General features: G+C 37.1%; 2 protein-coding genes across 3 annotated transcripts in view; one reads left to right on the forward strand and one right to left on the reverse strand.

Annotated features, from left to right (window-relative positions):
* Positions 1-10671, forward strand: part of LOC107654819 (protein-cysteine N-palmitoyltransferase HHAT-like) — a 31305-nt gene extending 20634 nt beyond the window's left edge. The window contains exons 10-12 of the mRNA XM_016442067.1: positions 5027-5227; positions 5351-5496; positions 10330-10671. Of these exons, the coding sequence (XP_016297553.1) occupies positions 5027-5227; positions 5351-5496; positions 10330-10409 (427 nt within the window). The 3' untranslated portion in view covers positions 10410-10671. The remainder of the gene's footprint in view (positions 1-5026; positions 5228-5350; positions 5497-10329) is intronic.
* Positions 10672-16300: 5629 nt separating this feature from the next.
* Positions 16301-19190, reverse strand: part of LOC107654859 (potassium voltage-gated channel subfamily H member 1-like) — a 58451-nt gene continuing 55561 nt past the window's right edge. For both annotated transcript variants that reach the window (XM_016442145.1, XM_016442144.1), the window contains one exon: positions 16301-17845. In XM_016442145.1, the coding sequence (XP_016297631.1) occupies positions 16991-17845 (855 nt within the window). In that variant the 3' untranslated portion in view covers positions 16301-16990. The remainder of the gene's footprint in view (positions 17846-19190) is intronic.

Raw genomic sequence — 19190 nt, forward strand, 5'->3', positions numbered from 1 at the left:
TGTGTGTGTGTGTGTGTGTGTGTGTGTGTGTGTGTGTGTGTGAGAGCGCGTGTTGTAAAGTGCATTTGGAGAGATCTTAATGTGCTTTTAAATGTGCAGTAATTGTGAAGAGCTGAGTTTTGGAGTGTGGAGATGTGGGAGAGGATCATCGCTCTCCGTTCGTGTGGCTCAACGCTGAGGGCTGTGCGATATTGAAGAAAAATGCGATATGCGATAACTCATTAAATAATGCGATATTCGATATGCGATATGAAGTGTAATCATTTTAACATGCGTTTAGGAACTGAATAATAGAAAGGAAAAATAAAACACTGCTTAGTATTTACTCTTTGTATTCAATATGCACTGATTCTTGATTTAAGCTACAAAAGTTATTTAGGTAAGAGCAGTGAGTGATTTTCTCTTTGTCTTTTGTTCATGGCCCCAAATATTGCAAGCCATAGCGATATGCATATTGCGATATGTACATTTGCGATATTTCGATAATTTCAATATATTGCACAGCCCTACCGCTGATCTTAAAGCATCCACAAGACACACGCCGCGCACCCTTCCTGTCGCGCTATTGTCTGCTTGAACGCCTCACTTTCAGCCTGTTGAGTGTCATCTTCTGTCTATTGAAATGTGCTCACAACAATCAAATCACAGATGCAGTTCATGAGCTTTTATAAGGGCGAGAGAGGGCTTAGATTATTCTGCGGTGGCCACAGAGGCAGAACGAGACCTTATTGTTTCTGTTCCTAATGAAAATGTGCTCAAACACTTTTTTTCAGCAGGGCAACATCTATGCTTGGGCTTTAAAAAGTACATTAACAAAAGAAAATGAAGCCGAATGCAAGATCCAGTATTGCAGGGTAAATCTGTACTAAAAAAAGTACTATGGTGCCAAAAATGTACCATGTTACTACAGATTACACTACCTTACAGTTCAGGAAGCGTGACATGAATTAAAAGTTAATGTGATTCATTAAATGGGTTGTAAGTGCATTTAGCTGAGTTTGACATCATAATTGTTTCATTCTGAAATTTATTTGTAAATCAAGTCCAAATGGGATGTTTAACAACAGAAAGATTACTTGCACTCTTTTTTTGTGACAGAACATAATTATCATGAAAGCCTAATAAATATTAAATTGTGTATTTTTGTAGAAAAATGTATATAAAGATTATGAGATCACAATGGCAAAAACATTTTTTTATTAAATATATTAGTAAAGTTTGGGGGAACATGTTATATTATTTATTGCAGATTTGCATTTCCCGTGTGTATTGATAGTGCTTGTGAAACAGAATGTGTGTGAGCGCTGTTGCAGAAATACAACTCTTTCAGATGTCTATAAACAATATATATTATGCATAAATAATTGTATTTATATATATCTACTGATTCTAGATTCTACTGATTCTACTGATACACATGCACATGTTTCACATTTCGCTATGTTCCAAAGTTCAAGTTTGGTGAACTTTAACCAGCGAATTCATATCACATGAAGATGTGTAACCAATAGAAAATTGTTGCATGACGGTGTGACCTCATAGCTGAATTAAAAGAACATACATTTAAAACTAAGATCCTAAATCTTAAAAACATCATACATGTGCACAGGCACCATTGATCAATTTAATGCATCCTTGCCAAATAAAACTATACATTTTTTCCAGACCACAAACTTTTGAATGGTAGTGTACATGTTAAAAAAAGTGGGGAAAATAATAAAAATTCTTTGACAACAACATTTTTCAAGTACAGTAAGCGTGTCTTGTTTTAAGGATGTTTAGATCATTTTACTGGTGTTTAGAACATTTTTCAGAGCGTAATTTTGCTTCTTTCTGATTAAATGACATTGCGCCCTAATGAGCCCTATCAATAAACCATCAGTAAGACCAGTCAGCGTATCAATGAATCCACAAAAACCCATCAATCCTATTAGGCATCCTATAGGGGAGAAACAGACACATGAATGTTAAAGAATAAAAATAGAAGAGCAGAGATTTAAGTGTGATAAAATAAAGCACAGTTGATCTTCTTTTCGTAATCTCTACACACGCTGTCAGCTGGAGCTGTGGTCAGGGGCTAATCTTATCCTATATATATATATATATATATACACACACACACACACACACACATAAGTATAAGCATAAACATAATATTAATTGTAAGTTTCATTTCATCAGTCACTCATTGCTGTTTAGGTGTCGTCCAAGGTATTTATTTAGTCAAAATGCCGAGGTGCCAAAGGCAGCTATCACACCAAATTCATATTCTGGTATCAATCCAACCCTACTGACAAGTCTAATCAGTTGCATGATGTCAAAACTTTAAAATATTATATTGATATATGACTAACAGATGATTTAAGATTTTAACTGTCAGATATTCACAGGTTTTTGAGCTTTTAGAGTGATGGGTTATATACATGTATTGGGAAATAAGTACAAACTCAGAGACACATTTGCCTTCACACTCTTAATTTTTAGTTTTGTCAACAAGTCTAAAGGGGCGGTCACACTACACTTTCTGTTCCATTGACTTCTACTGATACACATGCACATGTTTCACATTTCGCTGTGTTCCAAAGTTCAAGTTTGGTGAACTTTAACCAGTGAATTCATTAAATGAGTTGTAAGTGCATTTAGCTTGAGTTTGACATCATAATTGTTTCATTCTGAAATTTATTTGTAAATCAAGTCCAAATGGGATGTTTAACAACAGAAAGATTACTTGCACTCTTTTTTTGTGACAGAACATAATTATCATGAAAGCCTAATAAATATTAAATTGTGTATTTTTGTAGAAAAATGTATATAAAGATTATGAGATCACAATGGCAAAAACATTTTTTTATTAAATATATTAGTAAAGTTTGGGGGAACATGTTATATTATTTATTGCAGATTTGCATTTCCCGTGTGTATTGATAGTGCTTGTGAAACAGAATGTGTGTGAGCGCTGTTGCAGAAATACGACTCTTTCAGATGTCTATAAACAATATATATTATGCATAAATAATTGTATTTATATATATCTACTGATTCTAGATTCTACTGATTCTACTGATACACATGCACATGTTTCACATTTCGCTATGTTCCAAAGTTCAAGTTTGGTGAACTTTAACCAGCGAATTCATATCACATGAAGATGTGTAACCAATAGAAAATTGTTGCATGACGGTGTGACCTCATAGCTGAATTAAAAGAACATACATTTAAAACTAAGATCCTAAATCTTAAAAACATCATACATGTGCACAGGCACCATTGATCAATTTAATGCATCCTTGCCAAATAAAACTATACATTTTTTCCAGACCACAAACTTTTGAATGGTAGTGTACATGTTAAAAAAAGTGGGGAAAATAATAAAAATTCTTTGACAACAACATTTTTCAAGTACAGTAAGCGTGTCTTGTTTTAAGGATGTTTAGATCATTTTACTGGTGTTTAGAACATTTTTCAGAGCGTAATTTTGCTTCTTTCTGATTAAATGACATTGCGCCCTAATGAGCCCTATCAATAAACCATCAGTAAGACCAGTCAGCGTATCAATGAATCCACAAAAACCCATCAATCCTATTAGGCATCCTATAGGGGAGAAACAGACACATGAATGTTAAAGAATAAAAATAGAAGAGCAGAGATTTAAGTGTGATAAAATAAAGCACAGTTGATCTTCTTTTCGTAATCTCTACACACGCTGTCAGCTGGAGCTGTGGTCAGGGGCTAATCTTATCCTCTTCACTATCTCCCTCACACACACAGATGTGTCAAGTCCTCCACTATCCCAACCGCCTCATTAGAACAGATTGGTGCTCTCTCAGCCCTGAAATGGAAACTAACATACTGCCGTAGAGAGAGATCGAGTTCAGTTGAGAATTCTCTCTCTCTGCTGTCTGTTATCACTGTGAGGTGAACGGTGGCCGTTTTACAGACAGTATGTTGTCTGAAGACACTTCTTTCTCTCTTTCACACATTTAACTAACAGACAGTCATGGTCCACATGATAGAAATGGCTTAATAAACCATGTCTTAATGCAATTGTAAAAATGCAAAAAGTTTGTTTGGAGGATGTAAAATATTATCTCAATATTAAAACAATTTAATTGTTAATTGTCACAAATTTGCTAGAAGCTTAAAGGTGGGGTAAGCGATTTCTGGTAGCCAATGTTGACATTTGAAATCACCAAAACAAACACGGCCCTACCCCAAAAGGGTCTCGCCCCTATTTTGATAGCTCCGCCCCACACATATGTACGCAACCTAGGCAACGATTAGTTCTGTGAAACAAAGCAAAACCAATGTTACACCGTGTCTACACCGGACGTGAGTGGCTCAGCGCAACAAAATACTATAGAACTCATTATAATCAGTGATGCTGTCTACACCATAGATATACAGTATATACCTATCTATGGTCTACACTGGATGCGGCACGACACGACAAATCCCCGACAGAAAATTGCTGCTGCATTCTATTTATGATGTATTGACACACGTTTCAAATGATTTTCAACAGTCGCTTTGTCACGTCCAGTGTACTAGACAGACTTTAGCTGTTGCGGCGCAGACACGGTGTTACTCACCTATCGAGAAGAAACAAAGCAACCTCGGCGTCCGATCGCAGGCCTTCTGCTCCTTGAGTTCTCTCCAGCGCTGGAAAGCTGATTAGATATTTACACAGGTCCTACTTCTTGCCTTATTGCCTTAAGCCTTTGTTTGTTCCGCAAACGTTTTCCTCTTTTGTTTTTTATCAACCATCTCTATATTTCTGTCGCTCGGCTTGCTAATGTCAGTCCTGTGCACTGAACGCTCTCTCCTCCACATCATGAGTAGACATGCCCCTTACTGCTGATTGGCTACAAGTTTGTTTTGCTATTTGGCCCGAATCAGTTTTCTAAAGCGTTTTTGAAAAATCGCTTAACCCACCTTTAAAAGAAAACAGCAACTCTTGTTTTCCACATATTATTGTTCATTAGTTCTTTTTTTTTTTTGCTGAGCATGTGTGTTTGTATGTTGTTAGGTACATATATGTGCCATTGGGTGGCTCTCGCCATGGTGTGTTCCGGAAGCTCATCTCCACGGCGCTTGCATTTGGGTTTGTGTGTTTCTGGCATGGTTGCCATGACTACCTTCAGTACTGGGCCTTGCTGAACTGGATTGGGGTGTTGGTGGAGAACGTTCTCGCACTCCTCTTCTCCTCTCGTCCTCTTCATCACGTTATTGTGAGTTTACACAAACCCTCTCCTCTCAAGTTATCAGCATTAAATAAAGTTCAATGTAAGGTCACTAATAAATTCCACATGACACGTCATGAATAATAACAATCTCTTTTGATCTCATGTTATGTGCGGTGTCTGTCACCTCGGATGCAGAGGCGTGGCCTAGCACTTATCTCCGCCCTCTCCACTGCTTTTCTGATTCTGTCCAATCTGCTTTTTCTGGGCGGGATCCATGTGGGCAGAATCTTCTGGAAGAGGCTGTTTATCCAAGGTGGGTCATTTACATGTATGGACTTTCTTACATACCCTTGTGAAAATAAGTACATTTTAGCATACTTTAAAAAAAACAGTACTTATTATGGAAATATTATACTTTTAAAAAATATTCTTAGGTGTGAATTGAATGTAATGTTTTCAGACACTTAATTTCTGAACGATTTAGTGAAAACTTGCTCACCATCAGGCCATCAAAGATGTAGAAGAGTTTGTTTGTTCAATGGAATAGATCTGGAGAAATGTAGCATTGCATCCTCTGCAGTGAAACTCTTAAACTCTTTAACACTTTTCAAAAGTGTTTAAATAAACAGTCATGAAAGTGACACTTAATTGCACTTAATTTTTTATTTCATTAATATTATATTATCTGCAAGTACTTTAAGTAGTACTTTGCACTACAAGTGCACATTCAGTACAATTAAGCACTTTTTTTTTTACAAGGGCAGAGAGACATTCACACGTCATCAGTCAAATTTTTTTCCCTCAATCCATAACTGCTGACAAGTCAACCACAGCTGCTGACAACGGGTTTTTAAACTCTCTGGGAATGTGAAAGTTTTCAACCTTTTAACGTTTTGTGGGTCATGTTGAGGCAGTAATTCAGAAAGAAAGCTTAAATGATTTGGTGCTGTAATGTAATGATGTGAGACTGCCTGTCATTTCAACCCAGATCAGACACAAAAATGAGGAAATTAATTCATTCTGACGTGCTCAGAACACATTTTGTGTTGGAGAAGAACTGATTCACTGTTTTGTGGTGTATATGAGATGTTGCAAATGATTTCGTAAGATTGTTTGTAGGATTTGTTATGAATTATTATTATGCTTTTTCAATATACATTGGGGTATAAAATTCTGAACATTGAAAAATTTGTGATTCAAAATCAAACTTAATAAACAGTTTTAGAATTTTGATCAAATTAAAACCAATAAATGTTATAACATAAAATTAAGAGAAACTATAATATCAAATAATAAATTTTCAAGATTCTTCACTATTTCTTGGTCACTAATCAAAAAAAGTATTCACAAACTGCTTTAGGATCTTGCTGGTAGCTGCTAAGCAGCATTTAATGTCAAATGAAGCACCAGTGGGCATCTGGGCATTTATCTGTGAAGAGTTATAGGGAGAGAGAGTGGTGTGAAGGTCTTTTGGAAAAATAAAGGCAGTGAATGTCTGTCTGGAAGTTTCTAGAAGCTGCTATTCATCCTTTTGCCACCAGGTACCATAAACACCACAGAGTCTTAACATTCATTCTTGACATCTCTGAAAGGTAGCCGTGCTGATCACACCCACCCCCTACAGCAGCTGTCAGTCAGACGCTGACGGAAAGGGTTTGTGCCGCTCAGGAGCTGCGGGGTATAGTAAAGCTCAGAGAGAGACCTGCTGGGCACAGAGACTCACAGGACCCTCAAGTTATTCATTCATTTCATTCTCCATTTATTATAGGAACCATATCCTACTTTAGTTACATTTAATTTGCTCCCTTAAGTCAGTTTTGTTAGTCAAATTTGCAATAATTGTCTAGTTTACATGTCTGGTTTACATGACGATTTAAAGTACATGACGATTTAAAGGTTTACATTTCAGTAAACAGTAATCTAAAAAACAGTTTGAAAAGTATGAATTTAATCGGTTTGATGAATTTAATGAATTTAACCTCTGGGGAGGAGTTCAGAAAAAAATTCTGCTTCATTGAAGGGTCACAGAAGCATGTAGTCTCTGTTACCCTTAATGGAAGAAGTTTGAAACAACAGGACTCTTCCTAGAGCTGGCCTCCTGGCCAAACTGAGCAATTGATGGAGAAGGGCTTTGGTTAGCATGGTGACCAAGATCATATGTGGAGATAGGAGAAATCTACAGAAGGACAAACATCGCTGCAACACTCCACCAATCCAGTCTTTATGGCGGTGTGGCCAAACTCAATCCTCTCTTCAGTTAAGACACATGAAAACACACTTGGAATTTACAAAAAAAGCACCTTAAGGACCCTCAGACTCTGAGAAACCGGATTCTCTGGTCTGATGAACCTCAATTCTAAGCATCATGTTTGAAGGAAACCAGCTCTGCTCATCACCTGCAGAGTACCATCCCAAAAGTAAAGTGTGCTGGTAGCAGCCTCACGCTGTGGGGCTGTTTTTCAGCAGCAGGGATGAAGAATGGCAGATGATTGCAAAATGCTGATGAGCAAAACTTGTCACATCAAACAAAAAAAGACTTTAGGCTGTTAAGGTGCTTCAGCTAAATATTTAGTTATTTAGATATTTAGATAAATATTTAGAATACTTACGCAATGTACTTATTTCAGTTTTTTATTTTTAATAAATTTACGAAGTTGTGACAATTTTTTTTGACTGTTTTTGCTTTGTCATTAATGGTGTATGGAGTGTAGATTGATGTGTGGAAAAAAAGTTATTTAAAGCAGTTTAACATAAGGCAGCAACATAACAAAATGTGAAAGAAATGAAGGGGTATGAATACATTCGCAAGGCACTGTATATATTATTATTATCATCATCATTATTGTGGGCAGGGTTCATGCTTTATGTAACTTTATGTTCTTTTTTTTCTTTTTGACATATATATATATATATATATATATATATACACAACAGTTCTTTCTGGTTCTCGAATCTGATTGGATGAGAGCCTTTTCCCATAGATAGATAGATTGATTTTTTTTTTCTTTAGAGAAAATAGTATAACATTTTATAATACCAGTTTATGGCTATAACTTTCAAATAATTTTCGCCTCAATGGTACAGGCCAGAATCTTAAAATGATGTGTGGAAACATTTATATGTCTATTTTATATGTCTATGTCCTATGTGTCTTTTCACGCACAGAAGGTCTTTGTTTATTTACATTTTTAAGCAAGTGTTTTGGAAGAGTGTCCTTTGATATAACAATGAGCTGTTCTTCGTCTTGCCTCTGTACGTGTGTGTGTGTGTGTGTGTGTGTTGACATGTATCTGCTCCTTATTTAATGCAGGTGGGTTTGGTGTGACGCAAGTTGAGTCATGTTGAGAGGATTTGTGTGTTGCTGGATGAGGACAAAGTTCAGAAAACATTCGCACAGATCTGTAGTCTTGTACAGTCAAAATAAGACATAACACACACACCGCCTCTGAGCTTTTTTTCCGTCTGCGGTTTTTGTAGCCTATCTGTTACATTGCAGTGTTTTGTGTCTGTTGTTGGCATGACGAAATGTATTAAGTGGCTGAAGCTGTGACTCCAGCACCTGAAGGACAATGAGGTGTAACCAAATGTAATCAGCACCCTCCCTTCTTTCATTTATTCTCATTTTCTTCCTGCTCCATCCTTCTTTTCTTGTTCCTGATGCAATAAGGCAGGTCCTTTTAATGAACCCACCAGAGATAAACACATACACACCTGTCTGGTGGGGCTATTAGTGCACATGTTGAGGGGGAACTGTGATTATGAGCATTTCCTCATGTACTGCATATATAACATTGACTGATAATAATGTGGAGATAAAATAAAAAATATAACAATAAGTGCTCTGGGAAAAGGTGTGTCTAGAGGCGTTTTGAGGATTATGATGGATCCTGCTGTTTAGGTGAAGGTTGGGAGGTTATTTTACCACCAGGGGACGGTGAGTGTAAAAGTTTTAAAAAGAGAACTTGTGCCACATTGTGACGGCACCACTACACAATTGTTCATTTACTGACTGCAGGGGGCAAAAGAGAATGTAAATGAGCTAATGAGTGAATACACCCCTGTAGTCTAATAAGATTTCACGTGATATCTGTTAATCTGTGTGAGGTTATAAAACAGAGCTCACATGGGGGAAATTATCACTGGATACTGCAGGAACTTCTAGTAAGCACAGCTAGTGATTCTGTACAGGAAAGCACCAGGCTTCAGTGTGTTTTGTGTGTTTAAGTGTTGAAATTGCAGGTCTCCAGACTGCGATTAAAATGATCACAAATGTGGCCAAAAACAGTCACTAGTGCTTTGTGTCCATCCATATGCGATTTCATCTGACATCAGAGAGTGCGCCAGTCATAGCAAAGTTTACATGCAACCAAATAATCTGTTAATTATCGAACTGAAAAGCCTTTATGTAAACATTTCAAACAATCCAAATGAACTCGATCCGAATGAAATTTTGATAGTTGAAAGTGATGGTTTTGACCTGAAGTAATCGGATAAATAGGAAAAAAAAACATGTAAACTCTCGAATCCGATTCTTTTCGAAATCAGCTTCAAAAATGCCTTGCGCTCATGCACAGTGCCGTGATGCATATGTTTACATATATTTTACATGTGTATGTGTACGAATTGGTCAGTGGAGACATAAAATGTCTTTTTTAAAAGACTGTTTAGAAATATATTTTTAATCTTTCTATTTTATATTTGTCATCAAGGCAGATGCAACGTTTAGGGTTCAATTCAGAATCTGAAATCGTATTGGATTCATTTGGATTGGCAAAAATTTGTCAAGTAAACCTATCAAGATAATATCATATCAACATAAATTTTCTGTACTGACGAACGAACGTAGCGTGAGCTGTAATGTCTGATCTGTGAACAAACAACTCATAAATGGATCTTTTTAATGAGTCAAAGTGGCACTGGATTTCCACTTAAATTAGCCCTTGGGATCAGACACACACAAAAAGTGAATGGTTAAGAGCCATTACTGAGTTCACAGCTGACACACTCAAAGAATTGTGAGTTATGTCCGATTTATAAAATGGGAACCGTTACTGTGACATTAGGTTTGTGAAACCTTAAAGGTTTTGCTTTCTACGCATCTTTGTATTGTACCATTCAAAAACTCTCTTCTCTATTTCTTCAACAGGCTGGTCTTCTGTGGCCGTTCCAATGGTTGCTTTTCTCTATTGCTTTGCTCAAGTTGGTATTGAGTGGGACATGAGATGACAACACCGCTCAGAGTAGAATCGTGGGAAGGCAACATTTCTCACAGAAAACACAGTGGTATTTAAAGTTTTACCATAGTTTGGACCAATCCCAATGTGGATAACCAGCATTCCTATCAACTCCTACAATATCATGTGTTTGTATAGTAGTTATGCTGTATTTGGAGCACGCGTGTGTGTGTGGAAATGAAATCGTGTGAGTGCTCCAGGTGTGTGCTTGATGGTGAATCCTGTCGCTGCTTTATTTATGAGTTTGTCTGAACACTGATGGTGACACATGTCTCTGACCAGCGGCCAGGATACAGCCTGACCATTGCTCTCTCTCTCTCTCCCTCGTCCCTCCATCTGTGTAGATTTTCATCTTCTCATTCATTTTGTCCCTCTGATCTTTCTTGTCCTGATCTCTCCACCTTGTCTCATTTTTTCTTGTCTTTCTTCTTGTGTCTGTCTACTTCTATCTTCTTACTAACAGCTCAAGCTACTCTATGTGGTTAATTAGATCAGTGATCTTCTAGCCTGGAGTTTCTCCTTTATTAGAGAGAGGTAAGACGTGTGTGTTTCACTGGTAGGGAGATTACACTTTAAAGAGCTTTATCTCTGCTGCGTACCTTTATCAGCATCAGATTAATCATTCATAATCCCTTCACAAAAATCTCTCTCTATTTAAATTTTAGTGTGCTTTATTGGCAAGATAAAACTGCAAATTTGCATTACCATACAAATAAAAACTGCCATATTGCCATTTCAACATAGAAGCAATGAGAAATGTTGTAATGCAAGTAATGAAGGGTGCACTCAGTATTTATTTATTTTTTTCAGTTATATATCAATTTTGCTATGATTGCAGTCTCTCTCTCTGTCTCTTCTCTGTGATATGTTATTTTAGTAGATGGTATGGCAGAGGTCATGCGTGACCTGCCCTTTCTGTGAGTCATACTGAAATTACTTACTGCCATCACACGTTACACAGGTCCTTGATGTGCATGTGTGTGTTTTTCTCAACACAGGTCACTCTGCTATTAATGAATGTTGATTAATTGTTATGTAACATTACACACTCTTCAAAGTGTAGATAATTGCATAGTTCAAAATGTAACAAGCTGAGTCTTTCTCTCTGCTTAAAGTCAGCATGAATTGTCATTTGCATCTTGTAATGTGGTATATTTTTTGGTGAAATTTAATATTTAATGAGATGAAATATACGGCGGGATTTAATTTTGTTCATTTGGAGTTGGATTGGATGATGTAAAGTGGACATTACTTATCATAATGGAGCTAGAAATGAAAGCAATTTTGCTAAAGCAATGTGTAAATAGCTATTGGTCCTTATCAAATAGACTGTTTTAAATAGTACTATGGACAATTTTAGATCTTTTGAATTGCATTAAATTGGGCCAGTTGTTTTCACGCTGACTTTAAAGCTAATGTGCTTTCATAAGTATCTTTAATGTGTGCAAACAAAGAGAAATGCATAAATTGACAGCAAGAGAGAACGAGCGAAAATACGTATAGAAAATATTTTATTATCATAAATAATATTTTACAGCAATTTTACAAATGTTGTCTTTGTGCTTTACAGTAGTAGTCATTTCCATGTGAAGAAATTATTTCAGTGAGGATGTTTCAGTCAGTGGATAATGACCATGCCGTCTGCTGAGTACATCTGAAATACGTTTAATTAGGGCTGTTTTTAAAGAACGACCCTTAGAAGGACCTCTGTGAGCAGACAGATGTATTTGTTCTTCCAAACCCTGGAGTGTGTTAGAACTGCACAGCTCCGTTTGAACTTCACTATCAGTGTTAAGGACTTCAAAAATACTCACTGTTCCCCAAATTTCCGTACTGTACATGTCAAGATTTGTATTCAAACACTTACATGCACCAACACACACTAATATGCTGTGTGTGTGTGTGTGTGTGTGTGTGTGTGTGTGTGTGTGTGTGTGTGTGCGCAATAACATGTTTGGGTGAATCTCACAGAATCTGTCCTGAACATGTTCAGTATTTATTTTACTCCAAATTCAAAAGGAAAAAAATAAATAATATTTTGCATAAATAAAATATGTGCTTATGTTCATGTTTTGTATTTTTATGTTATCATTTTATGTTCAATTCTCAGTGCTCTAATGCAAGAAAGGTATTTTTTTTTTTTACAATTTGTTAAAATTCAGTTTTTATTGTACTTAATTAAATTTTTAATTTTTACTGTAATGCAATATCAATTTGTATACAATTAATAATTGTATTTTACTGTAATACGGTTATTAATTCAATCTTGTAATGCAAAAATGAATATTAATATTGGATAATATTTCAAATTAAATGTAAGATTTATATTTAATTACATGAATTGATATTTTATTTTAATATCATGATAAACAATTTCTAAAAAATTGCTTCATTTACATTATACACAATTTTTTTCTTTTGATTTTGGTATCAAATGGGGAATTTACTAATTTTCATGGTATTTACTCATTTTGTCATGGACTGGTCTCTAGTCTTCAATCATGTAGTGGCCTGTTGTGTTGTTGAGACACTGTACTTTGGTTCTCAAGTCTGAAAAACTACCCAAACACCCTAAAGAGAGTCTAAGATCTGTGAGGATTAATTTCCCCCTATAAATGCAAATCTGAACTCACTCACCAAGAGTCGGAGTCAAGAGTCTGCTACAAAGAGTGAATCCATTAGCTCTATGGGGTAAGAGGCAAGAGATTAAATACTCGTGCAGTAGAGGAGGACTTTCTTTTTAATTGTAATTTATTAAATTTTCCTTTGTATCTACCATGCATGTCTTAACCTTATTTTAAGTGCAAATCAAGCCATGCTGTTGGCGTATTTGATCAAATCGGTCACGATCAGATTGTAACTAATCTCCGCCAGTAAACCATGCTAGTGTCTAAGGGCTGCGCATTTCTCCTTAAAGGAATTAACTCTGTACAATTCTCATTCTCTCTCACGATGAAAACGTGCATTCTCTGAATATTATGACTCTTATTGCTGTGCTGCAGAGGCATGCAGTGACATCAGGGCTGTGTTTGTTTGTTATATTATGTTGATTACATCATGTGGTTCAGGTTAAATGTTACATCTGGGCTAGAGAAGCATGGCAGGAATAATCTGTGTGAAATACAGCAGTAATGATTATTGCTTCAGAATCAGCTCACGCTGATGCTTTACATTCCAGTTTACATGGATTTGCATTTCAGTATGGTATTAGTATTACTGTAACATTCATGTCTTATTTAAAATCAGTTCTGGGTTGCACAGGGTACAAATGCTAACCCTTTTCCAATTTCTGCTCAGTGTTTGGAGTATAAGCAAATGACCCATAATATTAAAGCTAATTAAGATGTCGTTATTGTAAAACATGCTCTGAAGCATAAAACAACCTTAATAGGAATTTTACCATTTAATATTGTTTCTCTGGTGTCCTGCTGATAGAATGAGATAATTATCTCTGAAGGGCAAATATATATATATATATGTATATATATTTTGAAGAATCTAGGATGTTTTTGCCATACAAAATCTTCATACTGTACAAAATGTATCTTTGTTGTAACAAAAATAAATCTTAATGTAGTTAGAACATAGAGTTTGGAGCTTCTCTTCTTTCTTTCTCCAACAAAATCGATTTTTCTCACATAAGGGGTTTATATTAAATGTATGATATGATGTCTGATATGACCTTGGTAGCTTTTTGGTTTTACGTCATTCATCTGAGTCATGTTTCTCTCTCTCTGCTCTCAGGTAGTGTAGTGGAGAAGCATGTGACACTGAGGTGATACTGACCTCAGCACATCTCCTGTGGACCTGATAATGACCTCTCTAACCTGAGAACATCACACAGCATGCTAACATGTCCATTAACCGCTCACAGTATGTTCATAACAACAATTCTCTACATGCTTATCTGAGTTTGTATAGTTGGGCACTCGTTCTCTTTCTGAAATACCAATGAGAAAACCTGAATTATTAAGCATCATTTCAGAAAATATAAATACAAGTTCACATATTCTATGACGTAGAAAAAGATAATCAGGTTTGGTGGTGGTGTTCTGAATAGAGAGGCTAATGCATGAGACTCGATCTCTGTGTTCCCCCCTTGATCTCATTATGGAAATCAAGGTGGAGATGATATGGGGGAGGGACGCTGGAAAAAAAGAGCAAAATAAACAGCTATTTATATCTTAGCCATGTGATTAACGGATTAACTAAACAGGCTCCTCCCAAACTTGCATTAGGAGCTTTATTTAATATAATAATAGGGGAGACTGGGACTAGCTGCCACAACTTTAGTGAATATTTCTCAAGGATGTTTTATTTTTACAAGGCAATTTCTCTATAGACATACCTTACAGTCTTGGTTACAAAAAAACAGGAGAAAAGATTCAGTACATTGAACATGTTGTCCAGTTGTCAAAGTGGAAATTAAAAAAAAAAAAAAACTATTTTAGGCTCTTGACAACAAGCCGCAGTCTCTCCTATTGAACAATGAAAAGATAAGAATTTTTGTAGACATTATACCAGGCCTGGTGATATAATAATGCCACATTTTTAGTATTCAATATGTAAAATCATCCAGGAAAGGGGTCGGAATGGGCTCTCTCAAACCATCACCCCTCTTCATTCCTGAGTTTCTTTGTGTTTAGATGTTTGCTGTAATGCTGAAAGTTCCTCATAATGTGTTATGATGTACTGTGGTGTTGTGACAAATCATGTATATTGATTACATCCATCAATTCATTTTGTAAAACAAAACTACAATGCACTAGATATCTGAATAATAGTGCACCCATGGTAATATGTTTGTGTGCTTTCTGGAAGACCTAATCGTTGTTAAAGAAACAACATACATACTTTTATTTCACTAGTTCTTCCATTGTTATTTTTTAAAACATGGGCACTGCAATCCAACAAGTCACTCCAACAAGTGAACTTGTTTGAAGATGCCTGTTGTAGATCAGAGGAGGAGAAGATCCTTTCACATGACTTGCATCAACATCTACCAATTGAACATCATGCTACAGCGTTACCTCTGATGCACACTGTCCACAGGCGACACGCTGTAACACAACGCTCAAAATTATAACCAATTCACACAATGTCAGAGACATATTCATAGACGGTATGAGAGGAGATGGACCACTTGTAGAATATAAATGGGAGAAATTGTAACACATTGATATGGTGACTGTAGTAATTAAAATCCTGATTTTCAGTTGTTTATTTGCACTTTGGACCAGCCTCAAAATATTTGTGGTGTAGGGGGAAAAAATATATAGGGATGTACAAATATTAATATTCTGATGGATACTGAATGGCCAGTATTTAATATTTATGTTATGACTGATAACTGATAATGACCAATATTAAAATTCTATACTATTTTTTCTAAATTAATTAAAAATAAAACAATAAAAGCTAAAATCAATCATTTTTAAATGCTAAAAGTTAATTTAGGCATCACAATAATGTATAATGTACAGTATGAAAAATAGATATTAATTTCGAAATTTGCTACACATAATTTAAGATAATTTAACAGTCTTGTTAAATTATGAATGTTTTTAAATATTAACTGTCAGTGAGTGTTAGATGATGGCAGATGTAGTCTAAATGTGAAAATAGCGGAAATGAGCATGTACTGTACAATTAAATATTCAATGTTGGCTGATATATATATACAATAAATCTGTAAACCGATATAGTTCCGATATATTGTGCATCCCTAAAACTGTACGATGCCATTGTTGTTTGATTTTATTTTCAATTCTGTTGAGATGTGCATTGACGCAAGTCATGGCAAAGGGCCTTAACAGCTGTTACACTTCAAAACCTCTGTAGAGCTCATTAGTTTCTCCAGTAACGTGTAAAACTCTTGGGATAGTAGTGATTTGTCATTGTACAAATGCGTTTGTCTAAAGTAATTCACCAAAGCTGCCTGGGGTTTCCATAGTTCCATAGCTTCTCCAGTCTTTTGTCAAGCAACTTATCTCCACACCACCATGTATTTGGTTAAGATGCTTAGCTCTGTGATTCCTGATAAAGGCTCGTGTTCGGCGGCGAGTTAACCAGCAGGATGGAGCGCAATAGATCCCTATACCAGAAAGACTGCAGAGCACAAACAGCGGTATGTATGTGTGTGTGTGTGTGAGAGAGAGTGAAAGAGAGAGGGGAAGACTTGCTACATGAGTGGGATCTTGAAGGGCCCACACTTGCAGTTGGGGACGGTGCATTGCCATGACAACCATCAGTCAGAGTGGGCCCTGCGGCAAGAGCTCTCACTGTCTGTCAGCCTCGCAGGACGAAAACAGGGAGCAGTTCGACACAAATAGTGTCTGCTTAACAACTAACACAACATCACTTTGGTATCGCAGATGCTCTGTCTTGGGATAAGACATCCTCTTCTTTGTTCCAGTGTCTTATTTCATCCTTTCCCTCACTAATTCTCTCTCACACACACTCTCTCAGAGTGTCTGTCATGCTTTTTGCTGGCACAAGAAGTTCAATTTTTTTCATCCTTTCTCAGAGTAAGTCTCTCAGTCGTTTCAGTGAAAAATGCTTACCTCGTGTCCTTTATGGGAACATGTCCTCCTTGTCCGTGTCTGGTGATGTCGGCCGTGAGATCTGGAAGAGCGACATGGGAGAGTTCGGAGACTTTCTGCTCCTTAGCAACCTCAACACCTCAGCGACCTGTGTCTCCAAGGCAACCATTCGGTTACCGAGTGCAGACAGCTCCTCTTTAAGTTCAGTACGGAGTTCCAGGAGCGAGGCGTGCAATGTGTGTTCGGGAATAGTGGGAATTGGTGGGATTGGGGGAGATTTTCCATCAGGCTGGACCGGGCTTTGGTCTACAGGGGTGCAGGCGCCACCTTCGTCCAGCCGGAGGTCGCTTTTGGTGATGCCACTGTCGCAGGAATCGGTCTTCTTCAGTCCGCTGGGCTCCGAAATCTTTCCGGAGCCGCTTCGCTCTGGCAGAGTCTCCATCGATTCCGCTTTAGGAACATTTCCCCAGCTTTCTGGCTTTGCCATGCTCTCCCTAAACCTCGCCCATCCTCGTGCGCGTGGCTCTGATGTCCGAGGGACGTTTGGGGCAGGGGCGCTAAGCTTGGCCTGGTCGAATGGACCCAGGGTACAGTTTTTGCTCTGGTGGAACGGGATAGGCGTGGCAGGGCTCTCTGTTACCATGACGATGCTTGTGGTGGCAACTACATCTTGGCTGATGACTTCGTGGTGAATTTGGCCCTTCTCGAGATCAGGGTCATCAGTATTGGGATGCCCAGCGGCAAGACGGGCTTCCTTCTGCTGGCGGAATCGTTGGAACAGACGGCGGACAGGATGATCAGGGGGGAGATTCAGAGGGGCCTCGTTCTTCCTCCTCATCCTCTCCTCTTCCTCACGCTTCACGTCACTGATCTTTCTGAACACAAGCTGAAAAGTCACAGAGAATTAGTAAGACATATACATGCAGTCAGGCAACCATTAAACAAGCGCATTATTTTATGCTAGAATTTAGATGCTTTTGTCCAAACAACTTGCATTGCATTCAAGGTATACATTTTTCAGTTTGTGCATTCCCTGGGAATCAAACCCATGATCTTTGCATTGCTAGCACTATTCTCTACCATCTGAGCTATAGGAAAGCTCTAGCATAATACAGTTCTAAAATATATCATTTAAATATAATTAGATCTAAATAGAATAGAATCTAAAATATTAGAACTATATTATTTAAAAAAATGTGTATAATAATATTTTGCATTGTCAATAACCGTGTACTTTTTATTAAATTACACTTCTCAACTGTTTTTGTCCACATAATGAAAGTCAATGGGGTCCTGAAAAACAAACAGACTCCACTGATTTTCATTGTATGGATTTTTTTTAAAACACTGAGACATTTTTCAAAATATCTTATTTTCTGTTCTACAGAATGCATAAGTACAGAAAGACATGAGGGTAAGTACCTTTTTTTTTGGTGAACAATCCCTTTACCGTTATATTAAAACAAAATAAACTGTGGTCTGTCACTTTACGTTGAGCAGTTCTTGGCTACAATAAGCTGCAAAATGAACTTGTCTTTATGCTGATAGTCCAAGGTCTGGCTGTGCAAGATTATGCAAGATTATGTACAGGTGCATCTCAATAAATTAGAATGTCGTGGAAAAGTTCATTTATTTCAGTAATTCAACTCAAATTGTGAAACTCGTGTATTAAATAGATTCAATGCACACAGACTGAAGTAGTTTAAGTCTTTGGTTCTTTTAATTGTGATGATTTTGGCTCACATTTAACAAAAACCCACCAATTCACTATCTCAACAAATTAGAATATGGTGACATGCCAATCAGCTAATCAACTCAAAACACCTACAAAGGTTTCCTGAGCCTTCAAAATGGTCTCTCAGTTTGGTTCACTAGGCTACACAATCATGGGGAAGACTGCTGATCTGACAGTTGTCCAGAAGACAATCATTGACACCCTTCACAAGGAGGGTAAGCCACAAACATTCATTGCCAAAGAAGATGGCTGTTCACAGAGTGCTGTATCCAAGCATGTTAACAGAAAGTTGAGTGGAAGGAAAAAGTGTGGAAGAAAAAGATGCACAACCAACCAAGAGAACAGGATTATGAGGCCTTATGAGGATTGTCAAGCAAAATCGATTCAAGAATTTGAGTGAACTTCAAAAGGAATGGACTGAGGCTGGGGTCAAGGCAGCAAGAGCCACCACACACAGACGTGTCAAGAAATTTGGCTACAGTTGTCGTATTCCTCT

Source organism: Sinocyclocheilus anshuiensis, unplaced genomic scaffold (genome assembly GCF_001515605.1).
Source record: "Sinocyclocheilus anshuiensis isolate Anshui unplaced genomic scaffold, SAMN03320099.WGS_v1.1 scaffold335, whole genome shotgun sequence".
Lineage (NCBI taxonomy): Eukaryota > Metazoa > Chordata > Actinopteri > Cypriniformes > Cyprinidae > Sinocyclocheilus > Sinocyclocheilus anshuiensis.